The 23,758-nt window shown below is 43.0% G+C and overlaps 3 protein-coding genes across 7 annotated transcripts; 1 reads left to right on the top strand and 2 right to left on the bottom strand.

Annotated features, from left to right (window-relative positions):
- Positions 1-1,425: 1,425 nt before the first annotated feature.
- On the bottom strand, positions 1,426-8,500 carry mtf2 (metal response element binding transcription factor 2). Of its 3 annotated transcripts, XM_019877856.1 has the most exons (16): positions 8,430-8,500; positions 8,262-8,345; positions 7,263-7,449; positions 7,021-7,102; positions 6,224-6,334; positions 6,052-6,152; positions 5,204-5,322; positions 5,012-5,107; positions 4,545-4,613; positions 3,920-4,043; positions 3,379-3,446; positions 3,124-3,285; positions 2,707-2,806; positions 2,500-2,558; positions 2,242-2,349; positions 1,426-2,005 (listed from the first exon to the last, which is right to left on the bottom strand). In XM_019877856.1, exons 2-16 carry the CDS (start codon positions 8,264-8,266, stop codon positions 1,630-1,632), a joined length of 1,767 nt encoding a protein of 588 aa, XP_019733415.1. In that variant the 5' UTR covers positions 8,267-8,345; positions 8,430-8,500; the 3' UTR covers positions 1,426-1,629. The 3 variants fall into 3 exon arrangements, with proteins under 3 accessions (XP_019733415.1, XP_019733416.1, XP_019733417.1); XM_019877857.1 differs by having other exon boundaries at positions 5,204-5,319; positions 8,262-8,489; XM_019877858.1 differs by having other exon boundaries at positions 2,242-2,343; positions 8,262-8,488.
- A 780-nt stretch (positions 8,501-9,280) lies between these two features.
- dipk1aa (divergent protein kinase domain 1Aa) lies at positions 9,281-17,312 on the top strand. 3 transcript variants are annotated; one of them, XM_019877860.1, is made up of 7 exons: positions 9,281-9,590; positions 9,704-9,780; positions 12,647-12,781; positions 13,602-13,709; positions 14,142-14,318; positions 14,450-14,581; positions 14,721-17,312. In XM_019877860.1, the coding sequence occupies exons 2-7, from the start codon at positions 9,727-9,729 to the stop codon at positions 15,399-15,401; spliced, it is 1,287 nt and encodes a 428-aa protein (XP_019733419.1). In that variant the 5' UTR covers positions 9,281-9,590; positions 9,704-9,726; the 3' UTR covers positions 15,402-17,312. The 3 variants fall into 3 exon arrangements, with proteins under 3 accessions (XP_019733419.1, XP_019733418.1, XP_019733421.1); XM_019877862.1 differs by having other exon boundaries at positions 9,283-9,398; positions 9,656-9,780; XM_019877859.1 differs by having other exon boundaries at positions 9,281-9,780.
- Positions 17,313-17,567: 255 nt separating this feature from the next.
- rpl5a (ribosomal protein L5a) lies at positions 17,568-20,881 on the bottom strand. The gene is made up of 8 exons (XM_019877863.1): positions 20,786-20,881; positions 20,439-20,508; positions 19,635-19,750; positions 19,427-19,561; positions 19,069-19,271; positions 18,277-18,454; positions 17,913-18,004; positions 17,568-17,735 (listed from the first exon to the last, which is right to left on the bottom strand). Exons 1-8 carry the CDS (start codon positions 20,786-20,788, stop codon positions 17,633-17,635), a joined length of 900 nt encoding a protein of 299 aa, XP_019733422.1. The 5' UTR covers positions 20,789-20,881; the 3' UTR covers positions 17,568-17,632.
- Between the last annotated feature and the right edge of the window lie 2,877 nt (positions 20,882-23,758).

The raw sequence follows: 23,758 nt of genomic DNA, 5'->3' as shown, positions 1-23,758 counted from the left end.
GAAATATGTACGTATTTCAATCCACAAATGCATAGAATAAATCCGAAGCGTAAGCACAGTCACAAAGGCGTAACATGAATCTACAAATGCGTGACTGATTACAAATGTGTTCCCTGTAAAAATATATTCACACTCCAGTTGACTGTACTCAATTTTTCTACCGTAACAGCTTGGGTGATTGGCATATCCTAAGAGTGGAAATGACATAACTGTAGGACGTGTCAAGTAAACTGAAATCCTCAAGCAAAATAATCAGAATTACTGAAAACAATTTTTTTAAGAGAGGCTAACCTATTAACTGCAAAAAACAGTATAAAAATCACTGATGCAGCACTTTTATTTTTTTATTATCAAACAAGGAAAAACTCAATAGGTCCTTTAAGATTTAAATCACACCACTTAACATTTGTATTTAGCCGTCAAAAAGCTTGGGTGGAGTCTAAAATTAAGCACAAAGTGTATACGTATCTTTTAGAATGGTTTTGCATACCAAGAGTCTACCGAACAAATTTTGTTGCCTTTTTTTTTTAAGTATAGAAGTATAGAGGGACGTTATAACTCTGCAAACACTGTACAAAAATAAATGTTATCCAAGTGGACACAAAGGTTCACGGTGCAACATCAGTGGCAAAACAAAACTTCCCCTTATTCTCTCCCAGATTGGCAAATTTAACAAGCTACATTCCACGGGAGAAAAAAATGTAGTTTTATACTCAGCTGGTTTGAAATTGACAAGCATATGATCTGAACTTTAAAATAAAACACCATATCTTTGAAAGCCTACAGGCGCAGTGCATTGAACAGTTTTATGCATAACTGAGGACTTGTTGTAAACATTCCAAGCAACGACAAAAAAAAAAAAAAAAAGCTTAAGAGCAAAGAGATACAAATATGCCAAAGCCTCATATATACCAACAACAACCGGTAAGATATGTTTGCATGTTTTATATTCACAGTGAACAGCACTGAACCAGTAGGCTTTACAGAAAGCTTCATAACACTCCGGTCTAAACTGAAAAGGTACATATTACGTTAGCCGAATGGCATAATTGCCAGAGTCATTTCTAAAGAATAAAATAATACCAATATGCTTGCAAAATAAAATTGTTTTACATATAAAAGTAAATTCTTAATGTCTGTGTACATTCTCGGTCATCCAGGTCATTGAAGCAATTGGGACTCTTCATGTTTGTTGAATTATGTTGTTGTTGCTGTCATTTTTCCATCTTTTCTGAAAAATGACTTCTGACAATTATGCTGTAGGGATAACGGCAATTAATGCTGTGATTACAGGCCGGGTGTACAGTCAAGACACCTCTACGGAGGGCCAACAGTGCCAAAATTAAATACCCCAATGAAATAGATGTGTCATGAAATACAGTATTTCAGTATTTATTCAGTTCAATATACAGTATTGTATATCCATTTGAATATGTATTTTATAATAGTTATCACTTCAATATTTCAAAATGAGAAATAGTGACTTAATTAGATATTGGAATAAATGCGTATTGCCAAAATAAGATTTGAAATACTGGTACCAAAAACAAATACTGAAATAAATATTTCATAGCACGTATTTGATGATTTAATTTGTGCACTCTTGGTCCTCCACACACCACGTCCAGCCTAGGAGGCAGTGACGCCTTCCCACTGAATAAGGTACTGCACCTTGCCGTCCAAGGTAACCCTTCGGGCAAGGACTTTGTATTTCTCCCCGCAAGCCAGCCTTCCCGCCGCTCCGAAATAGGTGCTGATTGAGCTCTTGAGGTGAGACAGCTGGCTGTTGGGGTCCATGCCGTGAACTATGTCTGCAGAGTGCAGTCCCGGAAGCGGAGTCACAACATCGGCGCCGGAAGGGTTCGGGTCTGCTGGGCTTGGGGGGAAGATTTCAGGGTCAGGGGGCGGCAAGGGCCGCCGAGGCCGCCCGCGTTTTCTTTTTAAAGGTGGAGAGGAAAGAGGCATGGTGGAAGTAGTCGATTGGGTCTTGCTGGAGCTGCACAGGCTGCGGAGTTGGTGGGTACGAATGTTAGTTTGAATCGGTGTTTCCCAAGCCTTTATGAATCCATGGTACGCCTTTCAAAATTCTCACATTCTATCACCGGTTGAAACAAAAAGTACAGTAGGGTGCAATCACTGATAAATAACCTCAATCCTCAAGTAAGTAGTCAATATGCAAATTCACCAAACACCCTCTTGTCCTGCCCATCCCCGAGGCTACAGGTTGCATAGCTTGCCTACCTGGATGGCCTTGAGAGGCTAGTTGAGGTAGTTTCTGTGGTGCTAAGGGCACCGATAGACTCCACATCTGAGGTTTGAGATGACAGTAAAGAGCGGTCACTCCTGGATCATAAAGCAAAAGAGACGAGAAACTCAGACAGAAATGCAACATTTGGACAAAAGAGTCACTCGAGTATTCGTCGTCAAACGTATTGTGCGACTGCTTCCGACAGCACATTTTAAAGGCCGTTATTGTAATTTTGCAGGAGATTCCCTTACTTGAGAGAAGAAAAGCGATCCAGTGAGTGGGATTCTAGTGGTGTGGGCTTTCTTAGTTCCTGTCAAACAATAAAAAGAGGTTGTCATTTCTTGTATTCAAAAATTTTCCTCCAGGAGGCACCGACACAATAAAGAAATATTTACCTCTCTCTGTAAAACTATGTTCACACCCAGTTCCCGCCCGCTAAAACATACAAATCTACACACCTGGGACAGGAGTTCACTGGAACATCTGCGTTTCGCCTGGCGCTCCAGTGAACGTGTTGCTTGCTTCGTCTTTTTGGACTTCTTCTGTGTCCTGTAGGTACTGCAAGTAATGTACCAGTTCAGTTCACCATTCAGGGAGTTCCTGACAGACCGACGCAGGAAGCTGCCCACATTTCAATGCAAGATGAAGTACCGATTTGTTCTTGAATGCTGCTCAGCTACTCCAGACGTTAAAGGTACAGTGCATATTTAGTGCCGCTTTGTGGTGAACAAATAGAATGCAACGACCTGAGCTCGAAGCGAGTGCATTTTGATGCACACGCACTACGGTGCTTCAAGAGAAACCACACGTCGCGAGTGGACAATTAATTTCTTCACAAAGATGGTGAAAATCTTAATTTGAAACTCGCATCTTACCTCATGCTGGATGACGTTTTGTTTGAGTTGACAGTGATCCCATCCGAGGGGTGCTCCATCAATCTTCTGGTTGGATGCTCTCCACTGGGAGGAGTGGGAGGGAATCGAACCCTCAGCCCAAACAAGTGCTTCTTCTTCTTGACCTCTTTTCCTGACATGAACCTAGCAGTGACAAAAAAAAAAAAAAACTTTTTGGCCTTTGAAATGAAGGCCATACCAAAGAAAAAATATTTCTGACACATGTTAAGAACCTACTTGGTTGTGTTGCTGTTTAAGGCCTCAAGAACACACGCAAATCGCATTGATCTTGGTGTACCGGCAAGCTGTTGACATTACACCAAAGACAATCAAGATTTTAAAAGTTGCGGCACACATCACGCACATTCGAAAGGTCAAACAATGGACACTTGATGACATGTGGACACCATTTATTAATGATGTTAAAAATATGGAAGTGATATAAGGACAAAAGTTTCTTTTTTTTAAATTATTATTAAGCTGCGACCTCTGATTTCATGTCGCAATGTTTGCACTTTTGGAAAGTCTAACTTGAGTGCCCTGAAAGACGCCTACAAATAAAATGAATAATTATTATTGTACTCAATAAAGGGGGAATAAAAAGGTTTGGAAAAACCAACAGCTGTCAGTCACCTTTCTCCTTTTAAATAACTTTCTCTCACACACACACACACACACACACACACACACACACACACACACACACATATATATATACATCAGGGAAAAAAAAAAGGTTAACTTGTAATTTAATCAGATGGTCCATCATTTTAAATACCTCCCCAAGCTGCAGCAGGTCCCAGTTGTTGTTGATGTAAGTCATCAGGTCCATCTCAGAATCAAAGTACTTCTTCTTGTGGATCATTGTCAGGTTGTAGAGGCTCAGGTGTGTCACATCCTCCCTGCAGCATTTTGTGAGTTAGGTGGCGCTCGATCATATGCGTGACAGAGGAAAACCCAGCGTGTGGAATTATTTACCCACTGAGGTATAACATATAATATCAGAAGGGGTGACCACATATTCACGCTTATTGAGGAGAAAAAAAAAAAAAAAAAAGCTAGAATGGCACCCGTGGGTGTAAAAAAAAAAAAAAAAAAAAAAAAAAAATCATGCTTGAAAATGGGAGTGGGTGTAAAAAAAAAAAAAAAAATCATGCTTGAAAATGCGAGAGGCTATTATAATCCTGTAAGACAAGGAAAGGCAGGAAACAGATGTTTGCATTAGGTACAGCTACAGCTGTTGTGAAACTGCTATCTTAGTAAAAATGTATTGTCTTGTATAGTTGACGCACATGATTATAAATTCAATTTTGGGGGTTGCATTTGAAGCTTTTCCTTTTCCAACCAGTAGATGGCAATAAAACAACAGGATTTGTTTGTACGACCGTGAAGCAGGAGCTTACCATCCAAGAGGCAGTCGGCTCAGATACTCTGGTCCGCCGTTGCAAACAGAGCAGACGAAAAGATAAAATCTGAAAGGAGAAAGGAAAACCAAAAGCTGTGTTAGACATCGGCCTGGGTGGTATGTCTAAAAACGTATCCGGATAAAAGTCTTTCATATTGTCGACAAGAGTCTATTTTTGCACGGCATTCAACGTGACAACACAACACAAGCCGGTGCATCGGTTTATCACTCAAACCCAGTTCGAAAAGGTTCACAAGGTGGTGGTTTGTTGTTCACAAGGTGGTGCTTTGTTAGCCAGAAGGAATATCCAAAAGCATTGAAGAATATTTTTTGAGCTGGACAAAAGTGCGGCTCTACAATTTCCTTGCAAGTCAACCACACCGCGACATTTCCATGCGTCCTCAACTACAATTGTTGTGCAGGGCCAGTCAATTAGAAAACCTGTGAAGAAAAAAATCTTCTCACCTGTCTCCATAGAGCATTGGCATGGGTAAGCAATGGAGGCAGGCTTCATGGAACCACTGCTCACAACTATTGCACTGCAGCATCTTCAGGTACCAGCTATAAATGCACGGAACACAATAAACAGAAGCTGATTGGTTGGGGATCCTGCGATGACAAATCCAATTTCCGGTTCTAGCCCAGGCGTCTGTAAGGTTTCCTGGCACTCCACAGTAGCAGTAGCACTGTTGCATGTTGGTTCGGTGGTCTTCATCCCACACCAGTTCTTCAGGGGCGTATGGGAAGGACAGCTCCATGGGTTGTGTCTCCTCCTGCTTTAAAAAAAAACAAAAAACAACTTTGAAATTATTCTTCACGTGGCTTCCGTGATTTTGTCATTTCTTGTGGCGTACTTGAAAAGTGACTGAATGCATTACGCTAAGGTATGACAGTGTTCCACTGCCATGTTGCAGTTCATCCCTAGGCAATATCATTGAAACGCAAATTTAAGCTTTACATTTTTTTTTAAGTTTCAAACGTATACAATACACATGGGCAAGTCTGAATTTGGAGTTAAGGCACCCTCAGTGCGGTCGCACATTGTGCCATAATATGCCACACAGCAATGATCTCTACTGGAGAGATGCAGCATAATAAGAGCAAGAAGAGGCAGAGAAGGTCCCCAAACGAGCTTCAGTAATCATCAATCGTCTGATGTTTGTACGCATTGCTGCTCCGTGTGTGTTAAAATAGCACTTGTTTGAAGGTTTATAATTACAACAGGCTTTATTCAAACTTCCCATTAATCCATCTATGGAGTTACATGTTAGCATTAAAAAGGCCGACTTGCCTGAGATGAGATTGTGAGGTTTAGTAATATAATCAAACAACATTTTAACACGAGTCTCTCGATGTTGCGGATTTTCAACTATTGCGAGGAGTGTGGAAAGCATCCCCAATGATAAACACGGTTCACTGTCCTGAACCCTTTCATGCACCCTGCGACCCCGATAACATAAGCTGTCCACTGTCCCCGAAAGGGTGAAATTGAAAACAAGCCGCACCTTTGGCAAAGAAGTGATCTGACATTCAGAGCAAAGCCATTTGTCGTCTGAGTCAATAACAGCAGCATCAATGATGGGCGAGTGGCACAGCTGGTGGTAGCCTGAGTGACGATAAGCACATTATTTGCGAGATCAGTTAACACCAACTGGGTCGTTCCAATGTAAGGCATACCTTGCCCACACTTGTCACAAATGACAATCTCATTGGGTTCCTCTGAAGTTTCATCCTGACATATGGAGCACGCGATATCGTCACACTCGTCATCTTCCTCATCTTCGTCCCCTAAAATGGACAAAAAGACCACAGATGTTTCAAGCCAAACATTTGGAGAGATGGATGATATCGCTAGTCGTAACCCAGAAAGTGGGGTTGGGGGGGGGGATCAGCCAGCTAACTCGATCACAAAAATTGGTTGAAACAAAAGAAATTCTGCTTCAAAACTGCAATTAATACTTTTATTACGATATTTGTGACAGCCCGGAAAAAATGTTTGGCCACTTTTGTGTTTTCTGCATCGACTTCCAGGAGCAATAACTCAAAAATTAAAAAGATGCTCAAGGTTTGGGATGGCTTTATAATAAGAAAGGACAAAAATAAAGCTGTACATAATGACTGAAACTTTTTATTTTGTTGTTGTTGCTTTTTAAGAAAACTGGCAGTGAAGTTGAAGCCTTGTCAGAGTACATTCTCTCACTATTTTACGGAAGCAAAGCATCTTACACTAAATTGTCCTGACCACTGAATCCCGTCTCTGTTAATATTAACATTTCTCCAGCTAACTTAGCTCAGCATGGCTTGCTCAATCAACCCATCACTTAGCAGTGATCACGTGTGAGGAAAAAAAAAAAGCGTCATCACTATGGTTTGAAACAAAAAGTAAATAAAGAGCAAGCGAGCGCGACAGGTCCAGATGCATAGCTACCCATGTTGTCCATCTCAAAACACAAAACTCATTTTCTCCCGCTTACCTGTCTGAATATCTTTCCAGAGAACCCAAGATTTGGATCGATCCTCAAACACCACAAAGCATCGCTGCTTGTCGCGATCGATCTGCAAGAATCAAGAAAAATTATTCCATCAATTGATTCTTTTTTTTTTTTTCGGGGAAAAATTTTACCAAAACGCTCTGGAAAGAATTGCACTGCAAGATGTTGAAATTGTCAGCAGACGTGTAAAAACTGGGACCCCACACGCTTCCTTGCACACTGACCTTAGCGATGGTCCCCAAGTAGATCAAGCCATCCGACCACCGGGCCAAGACGTCCTGTCCCTCGGTGAACCTGCCCTGTTCTCCATAGGCCACTCTCTCTTGGCTCGTGGGGGACAAGGGAACAGCCTGCTGCCGTGAGGAGTGGGATCGCTGATGGACGGACAGTTGACTCAGAACACCCGAGTCTCTGGGGGGAGTGGACGCGACATGTGGGGTGGGGGTGGGGGGGTCACGTGGATTTGCAGAAACATTACCAAAAGGAACATTGGGGATGTTTGAAGAGGTTATAAGCAGTTTCATTTCGTAACATATAATGGACAGTTACAAATGCATCTTTAATACAATAATAGACACTATTCTGCACTTAAGTACATATATTTTTCAGTTATCAGTACTTGAGTAATTATTTTTCGCATTACTTTTTTTCTTTTACTCCTTGCGTTTGAACACAGATATCTGTAGTTTTCTTCTTTGTCAAAATGTTATTTTTTCTACCTCAGTGGTTCATATATTTTAAACAGTTGGCTTTGTGCCTCAAGGAAATATCAAATGGAAACCTGTTTTGTATTGAGAGTTAAAGACAATTCATATTAGGTTCAATGGCAAATAGCATTTTAGGGGGATTCACTGGGGAAGTAAAAAACAAAAGGCACCTTCTTTTCATATTGAAAGGAGTCGAATCAGTACTTATACGTTAGCCTGAGGTTTTTGACTGCTAATTAAGCACAGACTGTGCGTATTTTTGTTGAGAAGCGTTTTAAAATATTCGTTTCTTCTGTCGGTGTCCTTCCGGGACTGTCCCTTTGTTTGGATGGCTATGCTCAACCACATGTTAAATATGATAACTAGCCAACTAGAGGTGACATGGAGGAAGCAAAATGAGAAGAGTCAAAATGTTTACGTAATTAATCCACGAAGCGAAGACTTTTAGCCAGGCCACCAGACCATTGACTCGGACCCCCCCCCCCCCCCCATCACAGCAAAACATGACAACAATACCTCATTCGGGCACCTCCGCTTCTACAGCTCACGAGAGTAAACAAAGTCGGTGTTCGCGTGTGGCTCTCGTGCTTCTCGGGTCGCCTGAGGGGTTTTTACAACAAACGAGAGTGGCTAAAACGTGTCGACTCTGCGCCGTTCTCAGAAAATAACAAACGGTTCATTTACCCCGAGCATGTTCGCCATTTTGGTTTCCCGCTGACGGCTCGGCGAGTGCATTGTGGGAAGAGAAGAGCTTTAACGGCTACCTCGCTCCCTCATCCGTTTTCATTTTTCTCTGGGGACATAGAAAACGACAAGCGGACGTGTAGACGCGCTTTTGTATGTTGGCGGTTGGCATAAATTGCCATATGTATGATAATTAAATGTATCATGGAGTATTCCATTTAGTTTTGTATGTACTAACTATTGATTTATTTATTTAGATAATACACAATACATCTGTATTTATACAGCGATTTAACAAAAGCTGCGGCTGTAACAAAGTTCTTTACGGAACGGCTAACATAAAATAACAAAATACGGTAATATAACAACATAAAATAAGACATGGACAGTCATGCAATCGTGTCAGTGTTCCACTGCTCCTGCATTCGCCTTGTCGTTTGAAGCAGTTCTCGATGAAAGAAGCGAGAATCAATGTCCTTTCATTTGTGATGCTTATTATTTTGGTATTTTCCCTTCACTTCCCACACGACTAGGGGCTTGTAGAGGGCAGGTAGTACACTATGTTTTAAATATAAAGGAATATTTCTTTACAATGGTGTGTTTTATTTTTGGGCTTTATTATGTACAGCACCTTGTTAGATTTGCAGTTGTTTTGTGCTCTAGGAATAAAGTTGAGTACCTAAAGTTGAGCTGCTTTGTTTTTGACCCAATAACTGGAGTTTAATTGCTGTACGTTCTCAATGTGAGAACAGTTGTAGTTGGGGGGGAAAAAATACAGCTTTGAATTTTGACATTACCTTTAGCGGAAGTGCTGTCGATACGTTGTGCTTTTATTTTGAAAGACAACGGAAAATAATTGACGCACGCAAACAGTTTCAAACTGAAAAGACACTCAATTTTATGACACGTTTTTCGTATACTAGCCACTGGAAAATGAACTATGGCGTACACGCTTTGAATCGATTTCAGGTAGACTAGAAACTGCCTTTTTTTAAAAATTGCTCCGTAAACACCGCGCCTGCGCACTGATCCGAGTCGGTGCTGCTGTTTTCTGCTTTTGGGTCGAGCGGGTGGGAAACTTGGGTTTCCTTGCAAAAAGCAGCTGCCGGAGCCAAGCTGCCAATGTGCAGACAGACATCGCATCGCATCGCACCGCACACAGTGACCGAAGGAACATTATTCATATAAAATACCGTTCATTCATTTCTATTCGTTGTGCATGCGAGGCGAGAAGCTCGATCCTGCGGTGGCTGATCTTGGCTGATGTTCTCCAGTTTTGAGATGATCTATTTTTGTGATGGCGAAGGGGCTGTTTCCACTGGCCTGGGTGAAGAAGTCATTCTATTTCCAGGTAAGACAGCTTGGTGTATATTTGGATGTGTGTGTGCGTGTGTATGTGCTTTGAAGGAGAAGCAGAAGCGTATGGAATAAATCACATAAGGCTGACAGCTGGCGGTAAACGAGCTTTTCCTCGGTTTTATAAGACCTGAGGAATGCCGACGAAAAACTGTCCCCTTGACCCAAAAAGCTTCAACGATCACATGCGAGATTAAGAGTTTGTTTACCCACAGCGTCTGTCAGTGCAGGGACTTAGGCACGCCAGTATTCTGATTTTATCCACAAAAAAAAAAAACCCAGCGAGGGTTGGAGGCTGCATTGTGAGCATTTTTTTACAGCAAAAGGTAAACGAGCTGTGTCACAAAACTTCCAGGACTGATGTCACAAAAGACATATTTGAAACCCAAATTACATGCTATGTTTTCCCAGTAAGTGTAAAGACGATCAACCGGCACGTTTGCTTCGTTCAGTGCACGAGAAGAGGTGAGAGTTGTGGCAGGACAACTGGCGCCTGCTCACTAAGCATCTGACAGTTCCCGGCCAAGAACAACATAGTCTTCCTGGAGCAACCCCCACCCCCGACCCCCCCAACACGGGACCCATTTTGAAAACATGGACGACATCAAGATGGCGACGGGGTTGCGGAGGAGCCCGTATGAATGCTTCCAGGAGGGCCAGAGAATGCTGATAAAGTGTTCGTGTCTTTAGCCCTTTTCACGTTGCATTTAGCAGGGTCGCAACGTGCCGCCGTCAAACTCATTCATTGTGCAAGGGGCAGGGAACACGGAGTGAAGCGTTGCTGTGCGGTGCCCCGAATTGGAAAATGTTGTATTTGAGAGCAGTGGCGTGACATCAGACACGCACCTCCAACTGGAGAGGAGCTGCCAGAGGGATATATTGGTGGACTTCTTTACAAGTCACGGCATTATTAAACTATCTCAAGTTTCCGGCGAGCCATGAGTGTTTCTCTGCCGCTGGTCTCATGCCCCACTTTCTTAAATTGAGAAAAGTCAGGGTGTTATTTTTTTTTCAATAAAAGATGCATCTGTGCGGTCTAACCAGTGACAAAATCTACATTTTTACTACCCACTATGCTGCTTCCTCAGAACCTCCAAATACGGGCAACTGCTTTGCCCTCATCGTAATCCAGTGCAACTCGTTTTGTGACCCCGCCCCTATGCTAGTTTTAAGGCAAAGGTTGTCGAAATTTAGGTTCCAGGGACGAGTTGCCTAGGAGATTTTTTTCTTCTCCCCCCAAGGACCACCCATCATATCGCCGACGGCAGTTAAACACAACTCGCATCGGTATCACCAATTGGCGTAGCAATTAAAAAGTTGCCTATTTTCAAGTAAAGCTGTTGCAAGAACAAATTCATATTTCAGAGGGGAAAAAAAGTATTGTTATGAGAATAACACGGTTAAGTCTCATTGATGCATTTTTGCCATAGGTAAGATACTGGAGTCAAGGTGAGAGACAAAAATGAATTTCAATCTACATTTTATCGGTGAGAGGAAAGAAAAAGAATGGCGGTCGCGGACGTTCAGTTGTACGTTGTAACCTCGTCGGGTCTACGAGCAACAGGTTGCCTGGCAACGTCTGAACATAATGCCGATGGCCTCTTGCCTTTGCTGCAGTCCGGCGCGGAACACTCATGAGGATTAACATGGCTAGTTCCTAAATACCGAATGATTTGTGATGTGGTTTTGCATATTTGCTCGAGGGTTTTTTTTCATAGAGGGCAGCACGGCGGTCGAGTGCTTAGCACGTTTGCCTCATCGTTTTGAGGTTCTTCAATGTCCATCCAGAATGTTTCCAGTAAATTTACACTTCGGATGGGTTTGTCATAAGTGCGCTTATGTCATTTCTTCTGAAATTTTTATTTTTTAATTTTAGTTTCCTATCTCCAGTGCTCCGGGTGAGGAACTTTTTTTTTTTCTTCATATCAAGGTCCATCAGATTGAATGCCAAATCTACTCATTATCCGAACCAAAGGAGGTCAAAGTGTGGTTGTACTGTGATGTTATCTTCTCCGGTGATACCGTCGCTCCCCTCGGGCCCACCGTTTCTTCTTTACACGCTCATTTTCAGGTCTGAGTTGTGTTTCAAGTCGCCAGCCGAAAGTGCTCTTCGGGAGCTATGTGGGTCAAATGGATGAAAGGCGAGGAAGGAAATCTGGTGTTGCTCGACCTTCTTTTCCTTTTCATGAATGTTGCTGCCCTCATGACACTTTTGACAACAGGTCATGTGCTTGTAATCCGTAACCAAGTGGATTAGAAGGACCCAGACTTGAGTTGTTAATACAGTCAACGTTTCCCAAGCCTTTTTTTTTTTAGCTCAAAAACAAAATTAGAAATGTACTTCCTTTCACAGCCTCTCTCAAATAATAAAACACTGCCTGACTGGGCACATCTTGTTTTGAGATTTGGGAACCAAGTTGAATTTTTAAAAATTGCATTGTACTGTAAAGTGCTTGAACAACCACATTTTGGCCCTCATGGAAGCCGCGGAATGTTGGTGACAGCAAGTTGGACCACTTTTTGCTAAATAGTATACGCATTGACCTATATTTAAAAACCACAATTATAATACAGTATTTGTTCCATGAAATTGCATTTACGAACAGCAGTCTATTCATTTTGTAGCAATTCACTTGGCTTAGGTTTAAGGGGTCTTTTTTTTTTTCTGTGAAGAGAAAAACTCTTACCGAGCTGGCAGTTTCGGCTATCACTACAGCCTTCGCCGGAGCTGTCACTGCTTCCTTGTGACGTGTCTTAAAAAAACTGTCTTGACTTAAGAGTGACTTGGCTTGTGAATTTTCAAGATCCGAGCTGCGAGCAAAAATTGGAGTGAAGCAATTGCTCTTGTCTTCTCTCCGCAGGCTCGTATTTACTTTGTGAGGGTGAAGTACTTGTTCCTCACCTGGCTGACGGTGTTAGTGGGGAGCTGGGTACTCTACGTGCAATACTCGGCCTACACGGAGCTGTGCCGAGGACACCAGTGCAAAAATGCCATTGTGAGTTATCGATCAGCTCGGGCTCGTTGGGGGATTCACATTGATTTTTGGAATGAACACACCGCGATGTCACGACAGTCTGCCGATGTTCTTCCGCAATATATTGGCCGGTTCTACGGTCGGTAGTTGTTTAATTGGCCTCTTGTTAATTTGCGCCGCCCTGCCTATAGAACGGTAATTGCAGTTTAACGCATGTATTAATTTTGGAGCTGCTGGTGAAATATCCCCATCGTATCGTAACTTTTAACTGGCCTAAAGCTCAGATAGGAAGTGGTAAATCAATAAACTGCCTTCATCCAAACATTTGTTCACGCTAGCAGGTGCCGAGTTCTTTCATGCTTCAGTCGAACGTAATTTGATGCCAATCGACCTCTTTGTGACCTGTCAGTGACTGAACGTGATGTCCCACTCGTGTATTGTCTTCGCCTTCAAGGGAATGAACACACCGCGATGTCACGACAGTCTGCCGATGTTCTTATGCAATATATTGGCCGGTTCTCCAGCCGGTAGTTGTTGTTTTATTGGCCTCTCACTAATTTGCGCCACCCTGCCTACAGAACGGTAATTGCAGTTTAACGCATGTATTAATTTTGGAGCTGCTGGTGAAATATCCCCATCGTATCGTAACTTTTAACTGGCCTAAAGCTCAGATAGGAAGTGGTAAATCAATAAACTGCCTTCATCCAAACATTTGTTCACGCTAGCAGGTGCCGAGTTCTTTCATGCTTCAGTCGAACGTAATTTGATGCCAATCGACCTCTTTGTGACCTGTCAGTGACTGAACGTGATGTCCCACTCGTGTATTGTCTTCGCCTTCAAGTGTGACAAATACAGGCGAGGAATCATTGACGGCTCGGCCTGCAGTAGCCTGTGTGATAAAGACACATTCTACATGAGCAGATGTCTGTCAACGCTGCCAAACAACCAGGTAGGAGACCATCTTTTTCGATCCACAAGTAGGGCCTTACATTTACAATTCAAATTCTTATATTTGTTCCAAGAAATTGTATTCATTCATGTCCCGCAGCCGATTCGCTTCATTTCATCGACTTTCTCTCGGCTGCACTGCTTCCAGTATGTGGATCTTAGATTTCTTTGTCCAATCAGATTTTAGCTTCTATCTGTTGCCGTGGTAATCTAATCTGCCAAAGGCTTTCAGAATCAGAAATGCCGACTCAAGTGAATTAAACTATATTACAATTGGACTGTTTCTTTAACCAATCAGATTTCACATTCCTCCCATACAGGTTTTCACGCCAGCATTTTTTGCATCATCTGTTGGGTTAGTCGGAGCAAGGCTGTTCGTCACAGCATCGGCACCCCATTCGCAATTAAAATCGACAATCTCGCTCTTTGCCAGGTGTACACGGGAAGTTGGGGTGATCACGAAGGAATCGTTCGCTGCCATTTGGGGGAAGTGACACACTATGAGATGGGCGAGGAGCCGGAGCCGCACAGGGAGGCGCCTGTTTTCGAGACCCCCACCAAAGGGACGTCGGTGGAGAAGTTCCGAGAGATGGTCTTTCATCATGTCAAGGTAAACAAATAAAAAAAAAAAATACAAATGCAAAGCTCTATATGTACAGCTAGTAAATTCTCTCACTTGACACCTTGCGTGTGTGTGTGTGTGTGTGTGTGTGTGTGTGTGTGTGTGTGTGACCTTTCTAGTCCAAGCTCGGAGATCAGGCTAACCTCGGCGGTCTGGTGAGCGTGATCCTGTCGGTGGCGGACGGCAACAAAGACGGAAAAGTGTCCCTACCAGAAGCTCGCTCCACGTGGGCCCTCCTGCAGATTGACGAGGTCGAATATTTCAATATTTCCTTGGTGGCGCAGAGCAGCGGTGGCAACTGGCAAACTGCAAATACTTCTGTCCTGAAGTTGGTGCTTGAATGATTTTTGCGAGTCGACAGCGCGCAATTAGCCGCTACTCTTCTCTCAGGTGCTTCTGGGCCTGCTGCTTCAGGAGCGCGGCCACACCCCTCGCCTCCTGGGCTACTGCGGCGACCTCTACATGACGGAAAGGGTCCCCCACGGTCCCCTGTACGGTTTCTCCATACCTTGGCCGCTGGTGTCCTGGGTCCCCGGTGGCCTACGGCGCACCGTGGACCAGTGGTTCGCTCCGTCGTGGCCTCGCAAAGCCAAGATCTCCATGGGCCTCCTGGAGCTGGTGGAGGACGTCTTCCACGGCACGTACGGCAGCTTCCTCATCTGCGACTTGGCGGCGGCTCGCTTCGGCTACACCGACGGCCACGAGCTGCGCCTCACCGACACCCGGGCCGTGGTGCCGGAAAGCCAGTTCCGGCGGGGCATGCGGGCGCTGCGCTGCGAGACGGACGCCGAATGCGTGTACGGGGCCGACTGCCGGACGTCATGCAACGCCGCCGAGAAGCGCTGCAGGGAGGAGCCCGTCCGGCCCAATCTGGCCAAAGCGTGCGGTACGCTGAAGGACTACCTGCTGCACGGGGCGCCGTCTGCTCTGCGGGAGGAGCTGGAGAGGCAGCTGTACGCCTGCATGGCCCTCAAGGGCGACGCCGGCCAGCTGAACATGGAGCACTCACTGCTACTCAACAACTTGAAGGCTCTGCTGTGGAGACAGATCTCGCACACGAAGGACTCGTGAGCCGGTCGCAGTCTCGTCTGACAACGCTGTGATACGACATGTCAACAAGAGCACATTTCACGTGACACTAATCACACAAAAACATTCGGGATATTGGTCCTTGGGACTTGAAAGTTAAGTTGCGGGTGAACTGAAAATTCACTATAACTTGTTGTCATGGAACTTCATTTGACCTCTCCACTTTTGAGCGCGTGCACGTCAAAGTGTTCAATCACAAAGAGCTGAACAGAGGAATTCACAACACATCGGCTTGGGTGAGATGGGATTTTTTTTTTTTTTTGTCTTTTGTGCTTAGCTTTCTTTTGTAGTTACTCAAATGACTTGATGAATAATTTCAACACCAAATTTTGTTTCAACACTTTTAGCAGAGCCAGCTGTTCTCTGTTAAGGAGCTGAAGAGGAAAATTCACAACAACTGGGGCTGGCCATATGGCTTTTCTTTTGTCATCAAATGATTTGATTGTTTCCATCCATCATTTTTGCACAACTTTGTTTTTCCTGATAAGGCGCTGAACAGAAAAACCCACAACACATCAAACTTGGTCATATGTTTTCTTAAGCCGTTTATGGAATCAAATTATTCTAATTGATTTCCGTAGTAAATCGTTTCAAACTTAATTTGGTACAACACAATTTGCTGTTCTCCAACAAGAAACTGAACAAAGAATTCTATTGATCATTTCCAGCCCTGGTTTTGTTTCAGTAGTTCATGCGCACCTCGCTGTTCTCTCGCAAGGAGCCGAACGACAACAGAGAGACTGGACAGTGTTGTCACTCGGCTCCTTGTGCAAAAAAGTAGCGAAACGTTGAACAGTTGGAGCTCAGTGAAGGTCAATTAAGTTCACCGGTAAAGGTTATCATGTATTTTAGATTCATCCTGAAAATTCACCCCAAAGTCCAATTCTACTCGATCTAATGAGGTGATGCAATACATGCGCAAAAGTTCACAAGGCTTCCCTGTTAAATCAATCACAGGTTGGTCTTTATAATTTCCTTCAGTCCCACCTGAATCTTAATCCTGATATCCTTGACAATTGCGTTCAAACTTACTATATGGATCTTTATTTTTTTTAACTTCCTGTCGGTGAAATAATGGAAGGACCCCGTTTAATGTATTGACTTTTGCATGTTTTGTTTTTGAGCGACGTATTCAGATGTTGGATTAGTTGTGAACCTTCCGCTACCCCCCCCGTTCCTTGTTACATTGTCAAAACCCTTGACTGGTCCCATGATGGGTTTTGTTCCAAATTTGGAAGCCCACCCGCTGCTTCTTCAATGTCACATTCTCAATGGATTTCAGTACTCAAGAGTGGGACATTTTGGGCATTGCTAAGCAACTGACTTGTCAATCTACGATCAAGAAGCACAATCGTTCACCCGTGAGACAAGAAGGCTTTTTCCTTTCGAGCCTTGGGCCGCCATTTTTGTTCAGTGTTTGTGTTACACATGAACTCGAATATTAATGATCAGAGCTGTACAGTTATTCGTGAATGTTAGCCACTTTTTTTTTTCTAGAAAAAGAATGACTGATTGCGCCGCCTCATTTCCGGGTTTGGCCTATCACGGTGCCGTAAAACACATGCTGAAATAGTCTGATGAATGTTTGAAGCGAAGCTTTTTCGCAATGTATCAAAAAAAAAAATGCACAAGGTCTCTTGGCGATGAATTTTGGAAAACTTGTTGTGAGCTCTCGAGAAAAGCTGAAGGAACACTCAATGCTGCTGTGCGGAACGAGAGGTTTGGGCAGAAAAACGCACGCATGATTTTGCACAACTGAGAATACAGTGCACACACTTTTGCTGTCTTTCACCACATGCCTCATTTCCTTTTTTTTTTTTTTGAGTCACCGAAGTGGGACATGGAAAGGGGTGAAATCTGAGGTTGAAGCATGAATAAAGCATAACTGAAATACAATGACGGTGCTCGCTTTCTTACCAGAGAACTATTGTGAATTTTGCCGTCCAAGTCGTGTGAAGACAAATACTGAAAAGCCGAAAATTTGGGCAAGTGTGGTTTCAAAAGTTTCGAATTTAGTTCACAAAAGTTATTGTGCATTTTTCACCTAAGAGTCAACTATCCCGAACATTTTGTGAGCCGTGTACGTGTCACACGAGCAAATGTGCAAACGTGCCATCAATATTGCACAAAGTCTCCGACGACAAAGACTGAAGTTGCTTTTGGAATACATTTTATTTGTCTGTGATGTGCGCCGGTGCGCCGGACCGGGGCGGCTAACCGTCCGCGGCCTCTCGCTCTTGCGCTCGTAAGAAGCTGGCCTTTTTCTGGGCGACGCGGTTCTTCCTTTGTGCCAGGGACATTTTGGCGCGGTTCCATCTGCCCAAGAGAGGAGCAGAGTGGCACCGTGAACGTTTGACAGAAGGATGAGCGACGACAAATATTGATGGACTGATTGTACATTAGATACATTGTCACAAGCCGAAGTTTTGTGTGAGGCGTGCAACTTTCGTCACTTGATTTGAAGGGAAATAATACTTATACAAACAACCCCACCTTTTCTTGTTGAGGACTTCTTTCTTGGGTTTCTTTACATGAACAGGGTTCACTCTGATAGCGGCGTGTCCTTTTTTGTACATTTCCTCTACCTGAAAAGTGAGGGGAAAAAATAAAATAAAAATACTCTTCATGTCATGACGTTGTGTGCTAGAACTACGGACGAGCATCGTGCTTCTCTCAGCCCCGTCTTGAAAGGACAGTAAACATCAGCCGCCGCAAACGAAGGACCAACTACGTTTTGCTCAGCGCGTTTTGGATCATCACAGAGAAGCATGAGAACCGCCGTTACGTCATAAGAAGCGGGCCTACGTGTGGTTTGACTGGACGGCGCAAAAGAGTGAAACTTGGGCCGCGGTCGTACCGTGTCTGGCGTGACGCCGTTCTTAATGAAGCGTGAAAATTGCCTCTTGTAGGCGTCCTCGTCCTCCACCATCAGGTAAGACATGTAGTTGGCCACGTTCATGCCCATGATGTGCTTCCGATGCACCTCGGCGTTAAACTCTTTGCTCTCCGCGTCGTACCCGGGGAAGCGTTTCAGGCTGCGGACGACAGGCAGACCAGACCTCAGCGGCTCATTCGCAGTCAAGGATTATATCACACATAATGAAAAGACATCAGTGATAGGGAACCACATTGCCAAGAGCAAAGAGAGAGCATTTGTGGTTCATGTTTTCAGATCAAATGTGCGATAGCGGATGATTGGTGATTCATGAGCCAATTTCAAACAAAGTATCCTTGTTTATGTGACTGCACAGCATGTCAGTGACATTTTGTGATCCTCGGATTCGATATGACAACGACATTTTCTTTCCACCAGTTCAAAATCACTATTCACCTTTTGAGACAGCTTTTGTGTTGTGTGACATTTGATTTTTCAAAAGTCAAACACGTGTCTTTGCCCAATAAAGCTTGTAAAACACTGACTTCATTGATCACATCAGGCAGGCTGGTTCTGCTGTTTCTCTCAGCCCCGTCTTGAAAGGACAAGAAACATCAGCCGACGCAAACGAAGGACCAACTACGTTTTGCTCAGCGTGCTTGGGATCATCATCAAGACGCAGAGAACCACCTCACATAAATTGGACCGAGCAAAAGTTACCACCTAAACAATCTTTCAGTTGGAAAGATGTCCAGAAAGTCATGTACCACTGACCTGTGAGGAATGGCCAGCCCTCCGTCAAGCGCTCCTTTCAGCGCTCCGAAAACTTTGTTCCCCGTGGTGGTTCTGGCCAGCCCCGCATCCAGGTAGCAGGTGAAGGCGCCTGGCTGACCGTCCACGCTCTCCACGTTGAACTCGTCACCCGTCACCTCCACCTGACCCTCGTACACCTGATCCATGCCGAACTTGTGCAACAGCTGAGGCAAAGAAAACAGCCCTCAGAACGGTTCTTCTCAGACTGGGCTCCTACTCGCTTGTAATAAACGACGTCATATTTATTGACTTTTAGGAGTTCTGTAAAATAAGCGCGAATGATAAAACAAGAGTAAGGAACATGTGCTTTAGCTCTTACCCGGCGGGCAAGCAGCAGTCCAGTGCAGTAGGCGGCGGCATAGTTTGTGAGACCTACAGCGATGCCATATTTAGGAAGCTCGTGGGAGTAAGCGGCACACACAGTGTGGTCTCCCTCAATCTTTGCATAGGCAATCTGTTAAGATATATAATAAATTAAAGGAGTCATCAGAGTACATGAGACCTACTCAGATCTTCCCGCAGATGACCTGGCAGCAGATATCCCTGTTGGACAAGCGGACGATCAGACGGTACTTGGGTGTGTTGTACTTATTCTTGTCCTGGACAACCAGTCGTTTGCGAGCATAGTAGTCCGTTTTGCCCTCTGAAACACAGAATAGTTACTTTGACACAATACAAATACAGTTGGAGTGCATTAGTGGACATGCCATATGTACATTGTCATGTTTAGTTTTGAATTCTTTGTTGGTGGATTTTTTTTTTCTTTAAACATCAAAGTATTTAGTATCTCCAGCCAATTTAGACGGGATCCTCATTATTTCACTATACATAGTAATAATTGAGATACCAGGTGAGATGGTACTATTGCTTCTCTCAGCCCTCATCTTGAATGGACAATATACATCAATGCACTATATATATATATATATATACACACACACACACTAAATTTGAGGTACTTTCCCTCCCTAATGACTTTTATTTACTTTTCCTCTAGACATTTAAAAACATATCTGCACATTCTACTCCTCACTTTGTCAAAAGAGGCTTTTTAGACACTGTTTTGATTTAGCACACTGTTATTTGTGTTGAAGTAAGTAAATATTTTATGAGGATATTGTTTGTTCTTCAACTACAGATAATTTTGCGTGCCAATACCATAACCGGTATCGCATATGAACTATATTCTTATAATTTTGTATTAAGGGCATCTCAGAGTCTGTATTTTTTATTGTATATATATTTTTCTTTTACTTGAGTAAAAGGGTTGCATCATTTCTTTAGCTGCTATTTTTTAACGTTAGTATCAACACTGCTACATAAATGTTTACCTCTCCTTCGCCTGAATTTGACTTCGTATCTCTTGAAATAAGCCTTGTTCTTCACCACTTTCACGAAACCCTGAAAAGACAAGACGCGTTCAAATGTCTGTTAGGAAGCCCCCAAAATGCCACGTCCTGTTTACACATCGGAATGTTTACATGATTTTGCGAAGATTTTATTAGGTCAGCTTGAGGTTCGTCGGCGACGAAAACCGCCACGCTGGAACTAAACGCCGTGGCATTTATCAGGCGCCATCCGACCGTCAAAACACTGCGAACGGTCCTCTAACATGAAAAACCGACACGTATACATACACAACGGATAAAAACATTCGAAATCATGAAGGTTCACTCACCATTATAGAGGGTTTTTTCACTCTTTCTCCACCGATTCAATAACAGTATTTGGGAATCTTTAGCGGAAATTATCCGGTTGTTTAGAACAGCATCGGTACGTAAGCGCCCCCTAGAGCATTGGAGGCATGACGACAAACCAACAGAGGGCAGCACAATACAAACATACTTACTCACTATTGGTGTTCAGATTTGTTTTTAATCCTCCCTGCAGAAAAGGAAAAATAAATTAGACGAAAACATTAATGAATTGCCACCCAAAAATGAACCAGACACGATTTGCAAAAAGACAAATAAAACTCACCACAGCAACAGGATATAAATATTCAGGTACACCAAAAGAACCGTAAGAATGTTCGTATTTATACAAAAAATAAATAAATAAAGGCGTACCAATGTCTGGGGACTGTATTGTATAGCGTTAATCCTCCATATGACAAGTACTGTACTGATTATATTCCATAAGTAATTTATCTAGCTTACTAGCAGATCAATTTGTAAATTACATTTTCCGAGTATGGCCTGCTTAGTATTGGCTATTATGTTTAAAGAAAGGTCCTAACTAATACCATTTAGCATCAATATATCTAGGCCAGGAATTCATAACAAGTGTATTTCTCTACAACTGCAATAAAGGCAACATTGAAAGCCTCAAATCTGTGTACACATTTAGAACTGTCTGACTCGTAGGGTGATTGATTTTGCCAGTGTGACTCATACAAGAGGAGTAAGTGGGGAGCTAAAGTTTAGCAATGGTGGTTTAAATCGAACAACATGAGCAACAGAAAGAGGAAATATGACATTTCTCACACTGTGGACCCACCTCTTCCTAGACATCTGACACTCAAACACCCATCAAAGTCATGGTTGCGAGGGACCCGTGTGAATGTTATTGCACAAATGTAACACTTCATTTTGAATAGGAAAATCATGTGTTTTTACAGTATACATACTTACTGTAATCCCCCTGCATGTTGGAAAAACAATTTTCAACAAACATTTTTTTAAATATATATAGTTTCAAATGGAATGGCCTGCACTTTCTCCAGACCTGAATCCTTTTGAAAACCTGGGGGATCAGTTGAGTGTGCCGTGTAGAGGCTCCAAACATTGCATGCGCCACAGAATCTCAATGACCAAAGGGCTGCCCTTCAAGACAAGTGGGATGCCAGGCCTTAGCAGACAATAAGTCGACTTGTAAACATGAAATGTCGTCGTCAAGCTGTAATTGATGCTTAAGGGCACATGACAAGTTGCCGAACGTTGACATTTTTTGGTTGTGGGGTACCTTTGTTGTTAATGCTTGTTTCAATGAATTGTTTGAGAGGATGAAATCACCAGTGCAACCTACTACTTAAATGTCCTACTTTCATGATATGATATGTTTCCATAAAAACAACCAGTAAAATCTGAAATGAAATCTAAACTATACGGGCAGCCAGCGAAGAGAGACCAGAAGAGGATTTATGTGCTAATGTGTTCCAGTTAAGAGACGAGCAGCAACAGTTTGAACCAAATCGAGATGTTTGCAGGCTGACTCCAGAGTGAAGTGTATCAACAAGTGGAACTAACAGATATTTCAAGCCAACCTCTGCGTTGCACAAAAATCTTTTCTTCATCTAAATGATGAACTATGAAGGGTGAGTTGACACAAAAATACAACCAAAAAGCAGAAGCAAAATCTTCTGCTTTACAGTTGCAGTCAGATAAAATATCTCAGTGTCACTCTCTGGCGTTCTCACAGAGCGATAAGAAAAGTCAAAAGTCACTCTTCACAAAACGTTCAAGCTTGCTTTCTGCAGAACTGATTTCACAACGAGGAGAAAGCAAACGTCCAGTCATCTGAGTGCCATACATTTCAGCGGTTACACAGTAAACGGTGTGATGTGATGCTGAGTCGATGTCTCGGTCAGTACTCCCTATAGACGTATTGGGAGCATTTGTGTGTGTGTCTGTGTGTGTGTGTCTGTGTGAAAATGTGAAAGTAGTCCGCTAATTAACATAAGAACAGACAGATATTAATCATGTGATCATAAAATGTCAAATATTTTCTTCGCTTTTGTTTGAGGAATTTTAAAAATAAGCTTTAACTGTTTCGGTCATAATGAAATTAATTAAATAAAAAAAAAATGTTGAACACTGATGTTATCCTGTGGGTATGGTTTGTATTTGGGAGCGGTTGCTAATTCTAGTGAGTACCAAGGTTGAACTTTTTGGCCACCCTTCCAAAATGTTATGTTTTGCAAACGCAACACTGCCTAACGGCAAAAGAACAAATGGGGCCCTTGATTGACGTGGAAGGAATTTGGAACATTTCTAAAGAGCAGTCAGTTGCAAAAAAAACAAAACGTTAAGCTTGTTAGAAAGCAAAAAAAAAAGTCAGGAAAAGTCTACTAGAACATCTGAACTTATGCTAATAAGTGAAATTGCAATACCTCAGAGGCAGATTAAATGACGGCAGGTGTGCGCTGACTCCCATGGAAAAACTTTCAAATAGAAATTATTGACATCTATGGCAACAATATCAGTTAGCGGAACAAAGATCCTGGCCTTAACGCTTTTCTTACATGTCAAATACAGAAAAGAAACACCTGTACAAACATATGAATGAGCCCCAGGCATGAACTCTGACCTTCCAAAAGACACGCACAGAGACACACAATGACCAGGAAGTCGTGCGCAGCTTTCTTCACATCCACACTCCAACGTTCCCTGGATGAGGTCCGAAGCGGGGGTAGATTTACAACCAGAAACGGGCTGCTTGCAAACAAGGGGGACCTGCTGATCACAGTGATGGATGAGTGGGGTTGATTTGTGGACTGTTTAAATCATAAATCCCAGCATCCAGTTTGGTGTGGAGTGTTTCTTCCGTTGTTCACACTTTCAAGGGTATGACCTTAGTTTCAGCATCGCTGTGTTATATAATCCAAGAACAGAGGCTGCAAGAGTACTCACAAGGTATACTTAAGTCAAAG

This window comes from Hippocampus comes, unplaced genomic scaffold (genome assembly GCF_001891065.2).
Source record: "Hippocampus comes isolate QL1 unplaced genomic scaffold, H_comes_QL1_v1.1 scaffold317, whole genome shotgun sequence".
Classification (NCBI taxonomy): domain Eukaryota; kingdom Metazoa; phylum Chordata; class Actinopteri; order Syngnathiformes; family Syngnathidae; genus Hippocampus; species Hippocampus comes.
Note: the sequence above shows the minus strand (reverse complement) of the source record. Positions and strands in the feature narration are given on the sequence as shown.

Excerpts from the sequence above, each read along its gene's own strand:
- dipk1aa (XM_019877860.1), top strand. The coding sequence starts at position 9,727 with ATGGCGAAGGGGCTGTTTCCACTGGCCTGGGTGAAGAAGTCATTCTAT. Across the intron at positions 12,782-13,601 it reads ACCAGTGCAAAAATGCCATT|TGTGACAAATACAGGCGAGG; the intron begins GTGAGTTATCGA and ends TTCGCCTTCAAG. Across the intron at positions 14,319-14,449 it reads TGGTCTTTCATCATGTCAAG|TCCAAGCTCGGAGATCAGGC; the intron begins GTAAACAAATAA and ends TGACCTTTCTAG.
- rpl5a (XM_019877863.1), bottom strand. Across the intron at positions 19,562-19,634 it reads ACAGGGATATCTGCTGCCAG|ATTGCCTATGCAAAGATTGA; the intron begins GTCATCTGCGGG and ends ATATCTTAACAG. Across the intron at positions 18,455-19,068 it reads GGGCTGGCCATTCCTCACAG|CCTGAAACGCTTCCCCGGGT; the intron begins GTCAGTGGTACA and ends TGTCGTCCGCAG.
- mtf2 (XM_019877856.1), bottom strand. Across the intron at positions 4,044-4,544 it reads AGCCGACTGCCTCTTGGATG|GGAGGATGTGACACACCTGA; the intron begins GTAAGCTCCTGC and ends AAAATGCTGCAG. Across the intron at positions 2,807-3,123 it reads AAAACGTCATCCAGCATGAG|TACCTACAGGACACAGAAGA; the intron begins GTAAGATGCGAG and ends CATTACTTGCAG.